Below are 18,306 nucleotides of genomic sequence, written 5' to 3'. Positions count from 1 at the left end.
CAGTGAAGCGCATTTTAGACAAGTTGATATTGAGGTGCCAATGGGATACTCAAGTGTAGTTGTCTAGTCACTGAGTGGTTAAGGGGGCCTGGAGCTCAAGAGAGAGGCCTGGTTGGGTAGACAGGAAAGGCCTCAGGTGAAAGTGGAAACCGTCAGGGAGAGTGTGCAGTAGAAGAGGCCCAGGCCCAGGTCCAGAACCCTGGGGAACAGCAACTTTCAGGGCAAAACGGTGTGGTGTTTAAGTGCAAAGGCTTTGGAGCCACACAGCCTGTTATTAGTGTCCTGACCTCAGGGAAGTTATTTACCCCAGTTTCCGCATCTGTAAAATGAGCATATTGAATAGCACAGTTAGAACAGTGCTTGCGATTTTTAGTTTCACTGAGATCTGTGAATAAAGAGCTGCCCAAGAAGGTGAAGAAGAAGGGACCAGGAGAAGGAGGAGGAGCTCTTAAGACACAAGGAGGAAAGACAATTTCACAGAGATTTACCATGTCGAATTCAGCCCAGAGGACTGTACGATAAGGTCTATAAAGTGTCCATCTTTCAGCAATTAGTGCCTTCACCAAGAGCAATTTCTGTGGAATGGAATGAGCCAGACTGTAAAGTGTTGAAAAGTGAGTAGGGGTCAACACTGATACGTCCCTCCCTCCCCTCACCGCGCCTCTCTCTCCCACTAAAGGCTTCCCCTAAGGACAGTGAGTTATGGATCATATTCCCCTTTTTCCAATCAATTTCGGCCACCAATGGGATAATATGTTGTACCAGGTTACCTTTCACTCTTCTACATTTGTGCCTTGCACGTCGTAGGCGATTGAAGTAACTGCTGATACAGGGGCTTCTACAGACTCCTTAATTCGCGTTATTAGACTGCTCGCATCACGTCCAGGTCGATTCCTTCCACGACTCCTTAGAGGAGTGTCATTCCCATCATGGCCACTTGGTGGGGCCCGCCCTCTCGTCTGGGACCTCAGGTCACGACCCCGGAAGCACATCCTTCGCACAGGCTCGAGGTGAGATGATGGCGGCCGCGGCGGTGGCCCGAGCGGTGGTGTTGCCCGCGGTGCGGCGGAGGCTCTGCGGTTTCACCGAGAGGCTCCTGGCCGGAGGTGCTGCCAGGCGGGTGAGCTTCCCTCCACTTGTTTGGGTGCCGCCGGGACCAAGCTAGGCCGGGCCTCTCCCGCAGAACTCCGCGCGGCGAGCCTGAGTCACGGGCGCCCTGCCGGGCCGCGGGCGTCGGATCCACACACCCCCCCAACGGCGGGTCGGGCCTTCCCAGCCGGGACCCGTGGGGCATCAGGCGGCCGGGGACGCTTATCTCCCGCCGGCGCTGGGCTGGCTTTGGTCCCCCGCAGCGCGTGACCCGCCAGTGACGTGTGCCATGACGCTGGTTTACCGGCCCCCTGCCCTAGTCACTCGGGAGTCATTATAAAGAGTGCGTGTTGATCACTAAAATCGCAGTGGTTGCCATTGGGGGAAATTAAAAAGTGAGGACCCCACCCCGCCCGCCCCGAGTTCTGTTTTTTCTTAAAACTGAGCGTCTTCATCATGAGCTCTGCTTCCTGCGAACCCCGGGGTAGCTAAAGGAAAAGTTTGTCTGTATATGTATATTTCTCGTGCGAGACTAGCATTGTCTAGAGGAAAAGAAAAACTGGGGACAGGCGAATGGTCCATAGCCAACAAATCAGTCAGCCAGAGTATATCTTGAGCATCTGCCCTCCTTCCTGCCTTCTCTTTTTCTACCTTTTTTAAAACTTTGCTTTTCTTAAACGGTGGAAACCTTAAGCATTTCTACGTTGTGTATAGGTATTTTTATATTTTTCGCTCCCTTTCTTGGCTTCCCCCACTCACCCACCCCCGCTTGTGCCCTCTATGGTGAATATTAAACATTTCTAGGAGAAGTATTGAAATAAAAGTAGTTTCTTTCAGGATAATGATAATAACTTTATTTTCCTTAAGGAAAGGGCATTTGTAGACATGTTGCTGGCTTTAGGAAAGTGGTTGGTTGAGGAATGTTCTCAACATAGTCCAGCAAAGGGGTGGGTCTCAGTGGAATAAAAGTTAAGGAGGAAAGAGTACTTTATAGAGTCTCTTTGAGATAGATTTGGTTTTCTAATCAACATTTCATATTAGAATAGTGATATGTTTTGCTTCTTCCCTCCACCCCCAACTAGTCACTATATTTTGGAGGAAACAGATTGAGAAGTACACAGGCTGCTACACAAGTTGTTCTGAATGTCCCTGAAACACGCGTAACCTGTTTGGAGAACGGACTCAGAGTGGCCTCTGAAGACTCTGGGCTCTCAACATGCACAGTAAGTGATCTAGTCTGACCCCTCATTAGGCGAGAGAGCAAACTGTTGATTTTAATTTAAGCTTTTCAGTTGGTTGGCAGGTGGTTGAAAGTAGCAGCAGTTATTTTGCCTTGACAAGTGACTGTCACTTGTGAATCTCTTCGTGTGATACTTCCATACCACGCAAGTGTCTACATCTGGTTCTTGTAGCCTGTTGTGTCATGTAGTGTTCATAATAATGAGAGAGATACATTTGCTGGACTACTCTGTGCCAAATGTTTTTACATATATTGTCTTATTTGATCTTTAAATAGTTCTTTGTAGCAGGGATCATCACATCCATTTTACAGTTGAAAAACAAGATCAGAGAAGTTAAATGGTTTTGTCCAAGGTCACACAGCTAATACATGACAGAACCAGGATTTGAACCTAGATTTTCTGACAGTCTCTGATGTTCTTTTTACTATACTTGTTAATTGACTGTAGTAACACATTGGGCTAAGAATCTGGGTCGTCAGTAAAGCTGGCAAGTAGCTATTTGTGGCACCCAGCAGTAGCCTGATGACCAAAATTTTTAAATCTCGTAGTTCATAGGACTGTACTGTCAATCCGCTCAAGAAAACTTTAATGTTAAAGCTGGAAAGCATTTGTCAGAAGAAGGAAGAAGACTGCCCCCTACCCCTTCCCCATCCCCTCAAAAGAAAGAAGATGATGTCTTATTTAATTCTTACTTGATTGCATTAAGGTTGGGCTCTGGATTGATGCTGGAAGTCGATATGAAAATGAGAAGAATAATGGAACAGCTCACTTTCTGGAGCATATGGCTTTCAAGGCAAGTTATAAGACTTTTTTTTTTTTTTAATGAATTTTTCTTTAAGAGGCAGTAAACACAAAATCTCATTCTCAGGTAAGGAGAACTATAATAGTATAGCATGTTTTATTTTTATTATTTTTAAAATCCTTTTTTCAGGATAATTACCTGAAATAATTACTGATAATTGCTCTGTAGAGCTGAAACAAGGATTTTCTCTTGGGATGTGAGGGTCATCTGAAAGTATGCCACTATTTCTGAAGCCTGATGTACTTTAGAAACCAAATTTGGTCCTTACATAGGCTTATGTCCTCATATTCATTGTCTGAAGTGTTTAGAACAGATGAGGGATAAAGGAAGAGGTCATAATTTTTTTTTTTCTCTTTTATTTCAGGGCACCAAAAAGAGATCCCAGTTAGATCTGGAACTTGAGATTGAAAACATGGGTGCTCATCTCAATGCCTATACCTCCAGAGAGCAGACCGTATATTATGCCAAAGCATTCTCTAAAGATTTGCCAAGAGGTGTTGTTATTATTTATACTGCAGATATGTAATCTCCACAGGAATTCAGAAGTAATTTAGTGCTGTTTACATTATGTTTCTTGAGAAAGAAAATGAAAAAAATGAACCAAACTTTGGGTGAGGGGGGGCACCTGTTTTTATTTTTTCCTCCAAATATGAGAAACGATAAAAATATTTGTAGGCTGCAGGACTTGTGCAAACCAGGCCCTAACACTTGATTCAAATATTACTTCCTCCAGAGCCATACCTGTGTAGTGAACCATTTTTAATTGTTTTACTATTTATTTACTTTTACTGCCTACTTTTTGTTTCTGTTTTTTCTCTATCCTGTTATCTGAATATTTTATTTCTACAAGTCAGAACAGATTTTCTATCTACTGACTGCTGGGCTTTGTTTTTGAACAAAACTTGCTTGCTTCTTTATTGCATTTGCACATTCTGTTTCCTCATCCTGGAGTGCACTTCTTTCTTACTGTCCTTTCCATTAATTTTTTTCAAAATTCAATTTATTTAAACTAAAAACAAAAACAAAAACCAATACAGATCACCGATCCCCCACCTCCCGCCCCAGCAATGATCAATCTGTTCTCTGTATCTATGAGCTTGGGTGTTTTTTTGTTTTTGATTTTTTTTTTCCCACATATAAGAGAGATCATATGATGTTTGTTATTTCTCTGTCTGACTTTTTCGCTTAGCATAATGCCATTGAAGTTCATCCATGCCATTGCAAATGGCAAGATTTCATTCTTTTTTATGGCTGAGTAATAATACGCCTCTCTTTGTATGTGAGTGTGTATTTGTGTATCACAACTTCTTTATCCATTCATTCATTGATGAACACCTAGGTTGTTTCCATATCTTGGCTGTTGTACGTAACTCAGTGAACACAGAGGTAGATCTTTTCAAGTTAGTGTTTTTGTTTTCTTTGGATAAATATGCAGAAGTGGAATTGCTGGATTGTATGGTAGTTCTATTTTTAATTTTTTAAGGAAATTCCATATTGTTTTCTATCGTGGCTGCACCAGTTTACATTCCCACCAACAGTGTACAAGGGTTTCTTTTTCTCCACATCCTTGCTAACCCTTGTCTCTAGTCTTTTTGATAGTAGCCATTCTAACAGGTATGGGGTGATAGCTCATTGTCGTTTTGATTTGCACTTCCCTGATGATTAATGATGTTGAGAATCTTTTCATGTACCTGTTGGCCATCTGTGTGTCTTCTTTGGAAAAATGTTTATTTAGATCTTCTGCCTGTCTTTTAATCTGATTGTTTGTTTTCTTCCTATTTGTTTCTATGAGTTCTTCATATATTTTGGATATTCGCCCCTTATCAGATATATGATTTGCAGATATCATCTTCCATTCAGGAGGTTGCATTTTCATTTTGTTGATGTGCAGAAGCTTTTTAGTTTGATGTAGTTCTACTTGTTTATTTTTGCTTTTGATGTCAGATTCAAAAAATCATCACCAAGACTTACGTCAAGGAGCTTATTACTTCCTCGGTTTTCTTCTACCAGTTTTATGGTTTCAGGCCTTCTGTTCAAGCCTTTAATGAATTTTGAGTTAATTTTTGTGTATAATAGGTGTCCAATTTCATTCTTTTCCATGTGGCCGATTTTCCCAACACCGTTTATTGAAGAGACTATCCTTTCTTTGTTGTATATTTTTGGATCTTTGTTGTAAATTAATTGATCATATATGCTTGGGTTTATTCTGGGCTCTCTGTTGTGTTCCATTGATTCAGTACCTGGTTTTATGTACCATACTGTTTTGATTACTATTCTTTGTAATGTTTGAAATCAGGAAGCATGAAGATTTCAGGTTTGTTCTTCTTTCTCAAGATTGCTTTGGCTATTTGGGGTCTTTTGTGGTTCCATACAAATTTTAGGATTGTTCATTATATTTCTGTGAAAAATGCCATTGGAATTTTGATAGGGATTGCATTGAGTCTGTATGTTGCTTTCGGTAGCTTGGACATTTTAACAACATTAATTCGTCTAATCCATGAGCATGGACTATCTTTCCATTTCCTTGTGTTGTCTTCAGTTTCTTTCCTTAATGTCTTGTAGTTTTCCTCAATTAAATTTATTCCTAAGTATTTTATTCCTTTTGATGCAATTGTAAATGGGATTACTTCTTATTTTCTCTTTCTGATAGTTCATTATTAGTGTATAGGAACACAACAGATTTTTGCTTATTGACTTTGTATTTTGCAACTTCACTGAATTCGTTTATTAGTCCTAACAGTTTTTTTGATGGAGTCTTTAGTGTTTTTTATATGTAATATCATGTCATCTGCAAATAGTGATAGTTTTACTTCTTCCTTTCCAATTTGGATGCCTTTGATTTCTTTTTCTTGCCTAATTGCTCTGACTAGGAGCAATTTTTTTTTTTTTTTTAACTTTTGCTCTTTTTTTTTTTTAATTTTTATTTATTTATTTTTATTTATTTATGGCTGTGTCAAGTCTTCGTTTCTGTGCGAGGGCTTTCTCTAGTTGCGGCAAGTGGGGGCCACTCTTCATCGCGGTGCGCGGGCCTCTCATTATCGCGGCCTCTCTTGTTGCAAAGCACAGGCTCCAGATGCACAGGCTCAGTAAATTGTGGCTCACGGGCCCAGTTGCTCCACGGCATGTGGGATCTTCCCAGACCAGGGCTCGAACCCGTGTCCCCTGCATTGGCAGGCAGATTCTCAACCACTGCGCCACCAGGGAAGCCCGGAGCAATTTTTTTATTCCTTGTTTGTTACAAAAACTCTGAAGCAGAATAAGCAAGTGTTCACTTAAAAGATTATTGATGATTGTTTTCATAGCAATAAAATAAAATAGATTTTATTTTTATTTTGTAGAAGTAAAATAATTATTCTGACAGCCTAGCTATTTTTTGTAGTTACTATGTTGTAGAGTGTTTTGGATATCTTAAGGGAAAGTTATTACACAAAACATTTTCCCAATGGGAGAATTAACCAAAAAATGTAGCAGTTTTAGTGATAATTGGTGAGACTATTAATCTTTAAGGTCCTTGTATAGTTGTAGTTAATTTCATTACTTTGAAATTTTGGATTCCTAATAGGCTTTCATTAATAATGTTTGAATGCCACTTTACACAAGTACCTTTGTATATATGTAGTTTGTGTATATATCATCTCATTTGATCAGCATAGTAATCAGATAAGTGTCTCCACCGTGCAGTTGTGGAAATTGAGGCCCAGCCCAGACTGTGACTTTCCCCGGATCACATAACTTAGTGGCTTACTGTGGACTCAAATGCGTGTCTTCTCACTCAGATTCACTGTGTCAGGTTGCTTTGTCAAAACAACAAAACAAAACACCTACCACCTGCAAATAAATAAAGTAAAATTTTCATAACATGGTAGCCTAACTTTTGCATTAAAACCAATGAAAATGAAAACAGTGGAGGGTGTGTTAGTTTGAATTGCAAAAAACATTGGTTAGATTCTTAATGATTTCCCTAGAAATAGTTTTTGCCCCAGGACTAGTTAGGCACTAAGAACAAAGGGCTAGGCCAGGCTACTTTAAAGGACTGTTCATTCTAGCCTGTCTCTCTCCTTTATTTACACAGAGAACAGCAAAGAAAGCAAAAAAGAGGACTAGAGAAAGGAAGAGAGAATTTAGAAGACCTTTTTTTTTTCTTTCTGGCTTCTGGCTGGGAAGGACAGAGTCCCTGCCAGTGGGAGTGGAAATGGAAAAGAGAGGCGCTCTTTGAGGAATCCAAAATGGAAGTGCTCTCTGAAGCAGATCCCACTTTTGGAATTTGCTTGAGGCTTTTATACTCTCAGTTAGGTGAAACCTGGTGTGTGAGGTAATAATTAGATGTTTAGACAAATGGTCTTCAAACTTTTATGATCATCCATTCTTATCAGTAAGAGACTTGAACATATATCCTCAATATAGGTATATGTATAAATTAAATACATGTACTGCTATACTAACATATACAGAATTACATATACATTAGAAAGAGAGAAGATTCTGAGTAAAACATAAATATTGGGAAATATGAATCCCCACTTTAGAAGGTACCAATCTAGACTACTACTTCCAAATAAAGGAGGGTCTTCACATAGGATCTCTTGTCCTCCCATCTGTCTTTGGGCTCTTCCTTACCCACCTGGGCCTTTATTTCTCTTGTCTGGACAGATAGGTTTTTTTGTTTGTTTTTGTTTTTAAATTTTATTGGAGCATAGTTGATTTACAACATTGTGTTAGATGGAGAGATGGTTTTACAGATAATTTTTTTCTTTTTGCCCAGGATCTCAGTCCCAGCCTATTCTAGCAGTCTGTTTCGTCATGTTGGGTAGTCTGTAGAGGTAATTAATTACAGGAGGTCCTTGGTATTTGAACATTATTGCTTCTGAGAGAAGTCACCTTAAAGTGAACTTAAAACAAGGAACAGAAATTTACAGCAGAGTAACAAAATGAAACTAAAGTTTATAAATTTGTTTTATATTGACTAAAATTTAGATTGTGATTGCAACTATATACTAATTCTTCAAGGATGGTTTAGGTTTTCCTTTTTTGGAGAAGGATGTACTTTTTCTGATAAAATTGCTTAATAGCATGATATATCCTTTAGTTCACTAGTGGCTTTTTGCAAATTAGGGTCATTTTTGTATAAATACTTGAGGGTTTTATCAGTTTTTCCAAGGGTCACTTTTAATCCCTCGATAGTCATATTATCTCTTTTGGGGTACCTATCCTATTTTTCAAATCTTAACTGCTCCAGCTCTGTTGGATCATCATTTATCAGTGACTTTACTAATTAATGGTCAGAATCTACCAGCATTGACCAGAATCTAACCAACATTGACCATTAACTGGAGTTAAGTGGGGAAAGGTATTTGAGAGGACACTAATTCTGTAAGTGGTTCACTGGGGTTACATATTAGATTACGATGGTTCTTGGCTTCTTAATATAGTAGCCTCGTTGCTGTGGGATCTTGGGTAGTAAATATTTGGGTGATGTCGGCTCTCTGTGTGTACCTATGTGCTCTGAGTAGAAAGATAATTTTCTCCTTACCATTGTCACAGAGAACAATATACAGTTATAGGCAGATTTCCGTGACCGTTTTGAAGTGGTTGTAGGCAGAGTCATTATAAGTGTTGTGGGGACTTCTGGCAAATTTAGTTTTCCTCAAGTTCATCTGTACCACAGGGGATTGCATTTCTCATTTTAATTTAGTCCTTTTAGGTATATCAAATTATAGAAACATTTCTTCCCAGTTTAATCATTTAGTCAGTATTGAGTGATGGTCACTATCATGGTTTCTGATGCTAGTTTAATAGATTTTAAATAGAGAAAATTTAAGATTTTAGTGTTTCTTCTTGTGTTTTATTTTCAATAAGCTGTGGAAATTCTTGCTGATATAATACAAAACAGCACATTGGGAGAAGCAGAGATTGAACGTGAGCGTGGAGTAATCCTTAGAGAGATGCAGGAAGTTGAAACCAATTTACAAGAAGTTGTTTTTGATTATCTTCATGCCACAGCTTATCAAAATACTGCACTTGGACGGACAATTTTGGGACCAACTGAAAATATCAAGTAGGTATAATTCTCATTTTTTTTTTTTTGAGAAAAAATTTGAATTGTGAAAATTAACATTCACAAACATTCAAAAAGCATGTTTCAGAAAGTATTTTTTTACCCCCAATAATCTGAATGAAATTGTACTTAAGCTACACTTTAGCCCCACCTAACTCCCAGGTGTCTGGGTTTGTAGCTACTTCTGGAATAAACAAATGATGGTGTTAAATCTTTTTTTTTTTTTTTTTGATATATAAATGTTGAAATTCTTTGGTATTTGTTGCATATATCCTATTTCTGACTGCATTTAACTTAGAATACCTTTAAGGTCCAATTTAATTTCAGGTATATTATGTGAGGATCTGTGCTTTTAAATTTCCTTTTAATATTGCTTTTTTTACTCCATTTACAGATCTATAAATCGTAAGGACTTAGTGGATTATATAACCACACATTATAAGGGGCCAAGAATAGTACTCGCTGCTGCTGGAGGTTAGTTTAAATTTCTGTGACTGTTTTAAACACAGAGTGATGTGCTTATCAGTTTGATCCTATTGGGAAAGGTCTTTAGGGTTTTTATTTAGAGAGCAGATTGTTAAATGTGCTGGGTAAGGGCAATGTGGAGCCCTGGAACCAGACTTTTCCTCTGTCTTCTCTTTAGTAGAGTTTTTCTTTTCTTTTCTTTTAGTTTTTATTTAGTTTTGGCTGTGTTGGGTCTTCGTTGCTGCACGCAGGCTTCCTCTCATTGCGGTGAGCGGGGGCCACTCTTCGTTGTGGTGTACAGGCTTCTCATTGCGGTGGCTTCTCTTGTTGCGGAGCATGGGCTCTAGGAACACGGGCTTCAGTAGTTGTGGCACATGGGCTCAGTAGTTGTGGCTCGCGGGCTCTAGAGCGCCGGCTCAGCAGTTGTGGCACATGGGCTTAGTTGCTCTGCAGCATATGGGATCTTCCCAGACCAGGGCGCAAACCCGTGTCCCCTGCGTTGGCAGGCGGATTCTTAACCACTGGCCACCAGGGAAGCCCAGTAGAGTTTTTCAATGGGAAAACTTAGTGACCCTCCAATATATAAGTGTGCACACATAATGGAATTTATTTGTAAGAAAAGGGCAAATGAGTGATCTGGGAGATAATGACACTTGGAAGATGGTGTTCTATGGTTTGGGAATCTCTTGAGATTTTAAATTACTTCTTGAGAACCAGCTTCATCCTTGGTCAGGCATGGTATGAGTATGTTATGTTGTTAATTCATTCTTTGATTTGTTCGTTCTTTCAGTAACATCTGCTAGTTACTGAGAAGGGGAAGTATATAGGGGGTTAGGAGAATATTTAATGGGAATCTGAACATGCAAGTGGCATCAGGACAAGGCTTCCTTGTGAGAACATGTTTGAAGCCAGTGAATGAAAGAAAATTCACATTAGATTTTGCTAGATTTCCTGGTAGTCTGAATTTAGGCAAATTGTACATTTTATTGGTTTCCAGTTTTGTGTTCTCTTTCTCTTTTTAGGACAAAGTGAAGATACATGGAATGTTCTTTTGTGTAAATTTAATTTTTCTCTCTTTAGAAATGACAATAAAAATTCTAGTTGACCTGGATAGACTTTGAGCTCATTACTTGGGAATAATGGAGAAGATGAAAATGAGGGTTAAATATCTTAAAACATGTTACCTTTGTGTGGCAGATAAGTGTGCTCTGAAGTTATCTTGAGTTAGTAACATTGTTTCTAAAATGGCTGGTGCTGACTGGGGTTCAACAATTGAAACTGCCTTGGAAAGGGGAACACTACTGGTTGGATGGGGCCTCAGCAGCTAAGCTGTCTGGGATGTCTCTGCCATTGTTGGTGGCAAATGGATGCAATGGGTTTTATCATAGTTCATTGGTTCATTTTGACATCACCAGAGTTGGGATATCTTACAATTAATTAATGGCCTATCCTAGATTAATTAGCATTTTGTCTTATTGGTACATAAGTGATGTTTCTTATCAGCAGTGGCATCTTAACGTCAGTGAAATAGGCCAGACCTAACTTCATTTAAAAAAATAAAATTTACCGACTCCTCCGCCTTTTGGATAGAGGTAAGCAGAGGTGGTGCTGGGGCAGGAGCTGAATATCTGGAACATCCAACCAGGAGGGCTATAGGTGAAGGTAGTAAAACAGTGGAAGTGGTTGTTAATTGCTGAGAACTGTGTGCATGTTCATGGTTCTACACCCTCTGCTTGTCATCCTTGTACCACCAGGGTCTTCCTATTGTTTTGTCACCCCCTGGATTGATATCCAAGGCGGCTCTCCTACATAGTGATTGTGAAAACGTGTGTAATCATTCACTGTCTTGCTTTATACCAGAGATTTGTTTGGAAAATATGGGTGTAAGTTGTGCTTTTATGTTCTAATGGAATGTTTCATTAAAAAAAAATCTTGTGGTGATATTTTTTAAGGCACTTACCCATGTTTAAATTTGTCTTGTAAGTTTAGGTATCTTTCACTGACTGAATCTGTTTGGATCCCAAGTTCAGAAAATAAGGGATATAGAATCTAAGTAATTCTTAAGTTTCGGATGGCAAGTAGTGAGTGTTTGAATAGCTATGAATTTATTCAGAAATTTATATGAGGTTATTTTGTTCCTGAATTTTGATAGCAGAGGACAGAGAATGAAGCATATCTTGTATCCGGCTTTCTTTAAATGATATATTCTTTTCTACTTTAAAAAATTTATTGAAAAGTGACTTTTCCTTGCTAGTTTGCATTCTAGGACTTTTATTTAATATAACACGATTCTGTATGGAAAATGGTATTTTCAAGCTATCTTATTATCCTTATCTGTGAATCCATTGGTATGTTATGAAAACTGTGATTGTTCTTCAGAATGAGAAAGGTGTGCAGCCCCAAGCCTTATAACCAGGGAAAAAGCGTGCTCTGTGAGCTTACTCTTGAAAAGGCTTTTAGTCAGAGCAAGCAGTCCATGTGTAACCTATATCACATTATACCACCTTGAGCTTATTGTAAACAGAAGTATTGGCAGTTCATTGTGTGCTTTACATTGCACTGCTACTGGATATATAACATATTTTTCTTCAATTTAGGAGTTTCCCATGATGAACTGCTTGAGTTAGCAAAGTTTCATTTTGGTGACTCTTTGTCCACACACAAAGGAGAAATACCAGCTCTGCCTCCCTGCAAATTCACAGGAAGTGAGGTAGGGCAAGCCTCCTAAGCTAGTGTTTAACCCTTTGGGTTTCTTGTGTTGTATTTATGAATGTGTGTAGCAAATGTGCCTGTTTCTAACAGTAAAATGGAAGAAGCCAAAGGAGTCCAACCGAGGATGGACTCAGTTGTTTATATTCTTTCCTGTTCCATATATTTAACCACCTATTTTTCTTTCCTAAGGAAGTAAGGTTTTAAGGAAAATATAATTTGGTCTTTTTGTGCTTTTTCTTTGATACCATGCCCATTTTCCTATTGTAGGGCATAAAAGTAATCTTTTATTTTAAAAACATCCCAAATTTTGACTTTTAATCAGGTTTATTCTTGGCTAAGTTCTGCCCACAGTACCTTTCTGGGGGGTAGCTGTTAAAGCCAGAACTTGTAGAGAACCTGCTACGTGTCAGCTGTATCTTTAAGCCTCATTAGAAGCTTAGTTTGCCACATTAGGGATGACGCTCATATAGTTGTGTCTGGAGAGAAGCCTGATGTTGGCAGTTGCGTAAGACTGTAGCATTGGCAGTACAGAAAGAAGCCTGTTATGGCAAGATTAGCTTAAATTTAGAGAGTCAGAAAAATTCAGACTGACAAAAGATTATTTCTACCAGTGAAATAATGCAACGCTTGTTGACCAGGTTATTATCTGGTGGCTGTGTCTGGACTATTTCAGTTGGAGATCTTTTGGTGAAATTCTTCTGGACTAGACTATACAGTGTAATGAGGCCTAATTGTTTAAAAAACAAAGGAGTGTCATGGTGAGCATTTTAACCTTGCAGTTAATGGAGCTGGTGAGTTTGTTTCTTGTTAAGCATGTTATATAGTGGTAAACTTAACTAGAGCTTTGTATCCTTTATCCTAACTAGATTCGAGTAAGGGATGACAAGATGCCTTTGGCACATCTTGCAATAGCTGTTGAAGCTGTTGGTTGGGCACATCCAGATACAATCTGTCTCATGGTTGCAAACACACTGATTGGCAACTGGGATCGCTCTTTTGGAGGAGGAATGGTAAGTGATTTTAAAAGTAAATTTCCATAATAAATGAGAAGATGAAACTGTACTATGAATTTTGACTTAAAATATAAACTGATCCTGGATTGCATCCTGGGCCAGAAAAAAACAATTTTTTTCTTTTGCCATATTGGCAGATTTTGAATAAGGATAGAAGGATTTGTTAATAGTAACATATCAGTGTTAATAGCCTAATTTTAATAATTGTACTGAGGTTAATTTCCTTGTTTTTCAGAAGTGCACATTAAAAGTATTCAGGGGTAAAAAGGATATCTGCACTGTACTCTCAAACAATTGAAAAATATGTTAAAGAGAATGATAAAGCAAAAAAAAAAATGGTAAAGTAACAGGTGTTAAGGAATTTGGATAAAGGGAATTCTTTGTACTATTTATGTTACTAGTCTGTAGTCTGAAATTACTTCAAAATACAAAGTGTATATATTTGTACTCAAAGATTTTGACAAAATACATTTCATACAAGTATCTTAGGCTTCACATGCAATATAATTTCAGTTTTTTAAGCAAACAGCCAAAAGCTCTACAAATTGGGTTGATAATAGCTAATTATTTTAAATTTTTCTTGTTGTTCACAAAGCATATTGGCATGGGTTATTCAATTTTTTGGTTGATATGGTTATAAATGATTATTAAACAAAGCTGGAACACAGAATTAGAAGTCATAACCATATCTCACATCAATCACTGCTAGAAGTGGAATGCTGGGCTGGATTGACCAAGGGACCCTGTGAACATGCCTGAACTTCAACATGTGAGGTCAACCCATTTTTAATTTTAGGGACAGCTTTGGCCTGATTGGATTTTTCCCTTTTTTTAATTTTAATTTTTATTTTATATTGGAGTATAGTTGATTTACAGTGTTGTGTTAGTTTCACGTGTACAGCTAAGTGATTCAGTTATATATACACATATATATCCATTCTTTTTCAGATTCTTTTCCCATTTAGGTTATTACAGAATATTGAGTAGAGTTCCCTGTTCTATACAGTAGGTTCCTTGCTGATTATTTTATACACAGTAGTGTGTATATGTTAATCCCAAACTCCTAATTTATCCCTCCCCCAACCACGTTTCCCCTTTGGTAACCATGAGTTTGTTTTCAAAGTCTGTGAGTCTGTTTCTGTTTTGTAAATAAGTTCATTTGTATCTTTTTTTTTTTTTTTTAGATTCCACATGTAAGTGATATCACTGACTTCACTTAATATGATAATCTCTAGGTCCATCAAAATGTATTACTTTAGAAGTGGGTGCAGCTACTAAATTAATTACAAGGATTCACTGCTTTAACATTATGAATTTCTCTGGGGATGATGCATTGGGCTGGTGAGATTACTATAATTCTTAGTTTCAGTGAATTTTAGCTTTATTATTGAGATACTGCTGGATAAAACTGAGAAACTCAGCCTTTTAAGGCAGTCACGATTTTCACATCTCATTTTTCTTTCTGGTAATTTGGACACCTATACCTACAGTTCTCTTGGACGGTTTTTTTTCCTTACAGAATTTATCTAGCAAGCTGGCCCAGCTCACCTGTCATGGCAACCTCTGCCATAGCTTCCAGTCTTTCAACACTTCCTACACAGATACAGGATTATGGGGAATCTATATGGTTTGTGAACCAGCCACTGTTGCAGACATGCTACATGTTGTTCAAAAAGAATGGTGAGAAAAAATTTAAATCATGCTTAGAATTCCCACTTTAGACTAGTTTCTTTTTACACTGTTGATGCTGATTAATTTTTTATGGTGATGTTATTAGCATTTTATTAAGAGAACAAGACTTAAGTAGTAGCAGTTACTGCCGTGTTTTTAAAGATCACAGATGTTTCTTCTAAGTCTCATGTGAAGCTGATTTATACTATAGAAAATTCTTAATCAATCATTAAGAAGCAGATTACTTCAGAAAGAAGATCTTAAAAGTTAAAAATGTTTAAATGCCAACTAGAATTCTAGGAAATACTTCTAAAAGTTACCTGGCTTGGAAAGGCTGTGTTATGAAAATGAACCTGAAGTTGCCATTGCTAAAAGAAAAATGTAGTGTTTTAGTGAAAACTAGTACCTTGAGACGGGCAGAAGGGCCCAAAGCTTCTTGGAAAACTTTTATTTAGCTCTGGTCCCTTTCCCTTCACCATTCTTAAATGGCTTACATCTCTCTAAGTCTAGTTGGAGTGTAATCATTAATTATTAGGTTTAAGTTAGACTCAACTGGATTCTTTTGAGAAACCAATGACCCACTGACCTATCTATCCCCTAGCAAGTCAGATCCTATCAGATGGGGATTCATGAATTTTCAAAATGACTGTAGCATTTCTCAAAATGTGGTCAGCCTATTTTTATATTGTATTGAATCTCTGCTAACCATATCGTTTTTGAGAAATTAACACTACCAGGAAAATAATCAGTAATATTTTAACATTTGCTTAACTGTTGGGATCATTAGTAATTTCAACTTTTTACTAAACTGAAATCATAATCACTGGTACATTGTGGTGTAATACATAGAATATAGCATCCTTTCTTTCTTTAGGTCATTAACTCATGAAACGCATAACATTTTCAAACTACTTTGACATTTGATTTTTCCAAATGGTTTTTAGGATGCGACTCTGTACAAGTGTCACTGAAAGTGAAGTTGCACGAGCCAAGAATCTTCTGAAAACAAACATGTTGCTGCAACTTGATGGTAAAAGAATTAAAGACATAAGTCCTATTTTCATATGGTTGACTTACGTTCCAGTACTTAGTTTCCCCTTTTCTTTAAAACAGGTTCCACTCCCATCTGTGAAGATATTGGTAGGCAAATGTTATGCTATAATCGAAGAATTCCCATCCCTGAGCTTGAAGCAAGAATTGATGTAAGCCGTCCTTAGATACTATTGGGTCTTGTGTAAAATGATGCTTGTTACAACACCTGGAGATAGAGATACGTACGCATCATAAATCTTGCTTTAGCTCTAGCTCTAAAACGTCCCAGGTATAGAATGTCTTCACTACTACAAAAAGCTCTGAATGCTTGTGTCTTCAATTTTTCAGGCTGTAAATGCTGAGGTAATTCGAGAAGTGTGTACCAAATATATTTATGATAAGAGTCCAGCTGTTGCTGCTGTTGGTAAGCCTGGCTCCTTTTCTCCTATGCAGAAAGTTGGCTAAGGACCTTCCTTCTATTTAGTTTTAACTGTCTTTTCTTTTAATCCTTAGGTCCCATTGAGCAGCTACCAGATTTTAACCAGATTTGCAGTAACATGTGCTGGCTTCATGATTAAAATGCTCCTAATAAACATATTTTGAACATATATATTTATAAAACCGAGGCCTGCAAGTCCTAAAGAAAAAAAAAATGAACATCTATACTGGTAAATATGAATGAAATACTATCTCAGACTTTGAAAGAATAAGACCACCACAATGAATGGTAGATCTCTGAGCTCTGAGAAATTATACTGGAACAACACACTTTAAGTATAGTTTTAAGAATAAAATTTTGTACAGTATTTTTAGTTTTATTATAAAAATGCACACACAACAAAGATTGTCATAAGTCATTTCTTGCCTCTACTTGCATTCAGCACTTGCTCTTGAGCAGCTTTCTTTGCTTTCACCATTTCGACAAGTTCCTAGGAAGGGAGAAAGATGTTACTTACACCAAGAAGTTGTCAGAATTTGCGGACATTTCTAGTGTTTGGTATAAGTATGTAAAACATCCAAACTGGGATAAATCTATACTGAAGAGGTTGATTTTCTCTAGTAACTGCCAGAGCTGGAAAGTTTCTAAGGTTGGTTATTTCTAATATTGGCCCCACGACTACTGTGGTATTGAATAAGCATAAAAACATAATTTAAATGATAATGGAATCTATACACTAAAGATCTACAACCTTATATCGTTTCATGCAGTCCTTCTTTGTCCTGCCAGGCACTGCTTCTGCTATTTTTTCCCATCTTTCAGGTGTATTTACTGGGTACGTTTTCAAAGCTTGTTCCAAAAGCTTCTGTTCTTCTGTTGTCCAAGGGGTGAAATCTGTGCATGGACCTGTTTAAGAAAAAATTTTGTTTGGAAAATTTTATCCTAATTGATAGAAAACTGTCCTGGAACACCTTCCCAGATGAGTCTTTTGGTACACATCTTGGTAAGTGCCCATTTGAATCTGTGATGTGCAATCTTGAACAGACCAAATCAGATGCACATATATACCTCTAGGTATTAATCAGGGAAAAAACTTTAGATAGCTCACATCCCAGAAAAATATGAGACTTTTTTAAAGCACAATATGCTTTGTATTTCTGGTCTATCACAATCTAATCTTATATTCACCAGACTTTTTAAAAAAAGATCAGATTTAACATACACAGTTGAACTGTTTGGGTTCAAAACCACAATCACAAATCATTTAAGATTTCTGATAAATCTAGTTCCTTATAGCATAGGGAAAAGAGCTGCCTCCTACTTAGAAACTTTTAGCTCGATGAGAGCCTGGAAACCATTCTCGTTTTACACTGGAAGAAACAAGTTTAACGAAGCTAAGCCAAGCTCCCATGGTTTCAATGCTGTAGAGCCACGGTGAGATTAGATTCCATTTCCAGTGTGGCACTGTCACCACGTCCACTAAAATCTTGTGGAGCCTACGCTGTACATCTCTACTAAACCAGACCTTTATGTTTGATAGAACACCTCATACATGTATCAGAAACAAACATATTCCTTCCTAAGGATGTAAGAAGTACACATCCCACTTCTGTAGGAAAATGAAAATGTTAAAATGGTTAAAAAGCTGATTTGGTTATTCTAAGTTAATGGATTACTGACAGCTTAGTTATTTCAGATCATGCAGTGAAAACACAGTGGCACCTATCCTACCAGTAGTGAGACTACCTCTTGAAATTGTATCCTGTGAGATCAGGTACAAAGTAAAG

At 37.8% G+C, this 18,306-nt stretch overlaps 3 protein-coding genes across 5 annotated transcripts in view; 1 reads left to right on the top strand and 2 right to left on the bottom strand.

The window, feature by feature from the left end:
• The window catches only part of NAPEPLD (N-acyl phosphatidylethanolamine phospholipase D), an 89,273-nt gene extending 87,933 nt beyond the window's left edge, over positions 1–1,340 (bottom strand). Inside the window, exon 1 of the mRNA XM_068550433.1 lies at positions 771–1,340. The gene's annotated coding sequence lies outside the window, so the exon portion shown is untranslated. The remainder of the gene's footprint in view (positions 1–770) is intronic.
• On the top strand, positions 993–16,886 carry PMPCB (peptidase, mitochondrial processing subunit beta). Its single transcript, XM_068550431.1, has 13 exons — positions 993–1,120; positions 2,172–2,312; positions 3,037–3,123; positions 3,497–3,626; positions 8,989–9,187; positions 9,582–9,661; positions 12,250–12,362; positions 13,231–13,374; positions 14,897–15,057; positions 15,993–16,078; positions 16,162–16,250; positions 16,429–16,504; positions 16,594–16,886. Exons 1-13 carry the CDS (start codon positions 1,016–1,018, stop codon positions 16,656–16,658), a joined length of 1,476 nt encoding a protein of 491 aa, XP_068406532.1. The 5' UTR covers positions 993–1,015; the 3' UTR covers positions 16,659–16,886.
• DNAJC2 (DnaJ heat shock protein family (Hsp40) member C2) overlaps positions 16,059–18,306 on the bottom strand; it is a 27,942-nt gene continuing 25,694 nt past the window's right edge. Inside the window, exons 16-18 of one of the 3 annotated variants that reach the window (XM_068550428.1) lie at positions 17,271–17,425; positions 16,946–17,009; positions 16,059–16,306 (exon numbers count right to left, since the gene is read on the bottom strand). In XM_068550428.1, coding sequence (XP_068406529.1) covers positions 16,269–16,306; positions 16,946–17,009; positions 17,271–17,425 — 257 coding nt within the window. In that variant the 3' untranslated portion in view covers positions 16,059–16,268. Of the gene's footprint in view, positions 16,307–16,874; positions 17,010–17,270; positions 17,426–18,306 lie in introns of those variants that run through there. The other 2 variants (XM_068550430.1, XM_068550429.1) reach the window with 2 other exon arrangements.

The sequence above is a fragment of the Eschrichtius robustus genome, chromosome 8 (assembly GCF_028021215.1).
Source record: "Eschrichtius robustus isolate mEscRob2 chromosome 8, mEscRob2.pri, whole genome shotgun sequence".
Lineage (NCBI taxonomy): Eukaryota > Metazoa > Chordata > Mammalia > Artiodactyla > Eschrichtiidae > Eschrichtius > Eschrichtius robustus.
The sequence above is the reverse complement of the archived record's forward strand: the minus strand, read 5'-3'. Positions and strand labels throughout refer to the sequence as shown.

Excerpts from the sequence above, each read along its gene's own strand:
- PMPCB (XM_068550431.1), top strand. The coding sequence starts at position 1,016 with ATGATGGCGGCCGCGGCGGTGGCCCGAGCGGTGGTGTTGCCCGCGGTG. Across the intron at positions 3,124-3,496 it reads TGGAGCATATGGCTTTCAAG|GGCACCAAAAAGAGATCCCA; the intron begins GCAAGTTATAAG and ends CTTTTATTTCAG. Across the intron at positions 3,627-8,988 it reads CTCTAAAGATTTGCCAAGAG|CTGTGGAAATTCTTGCTGAT; the intron begins GTGTTGTTATTA and ends ATTTTCAATAAG.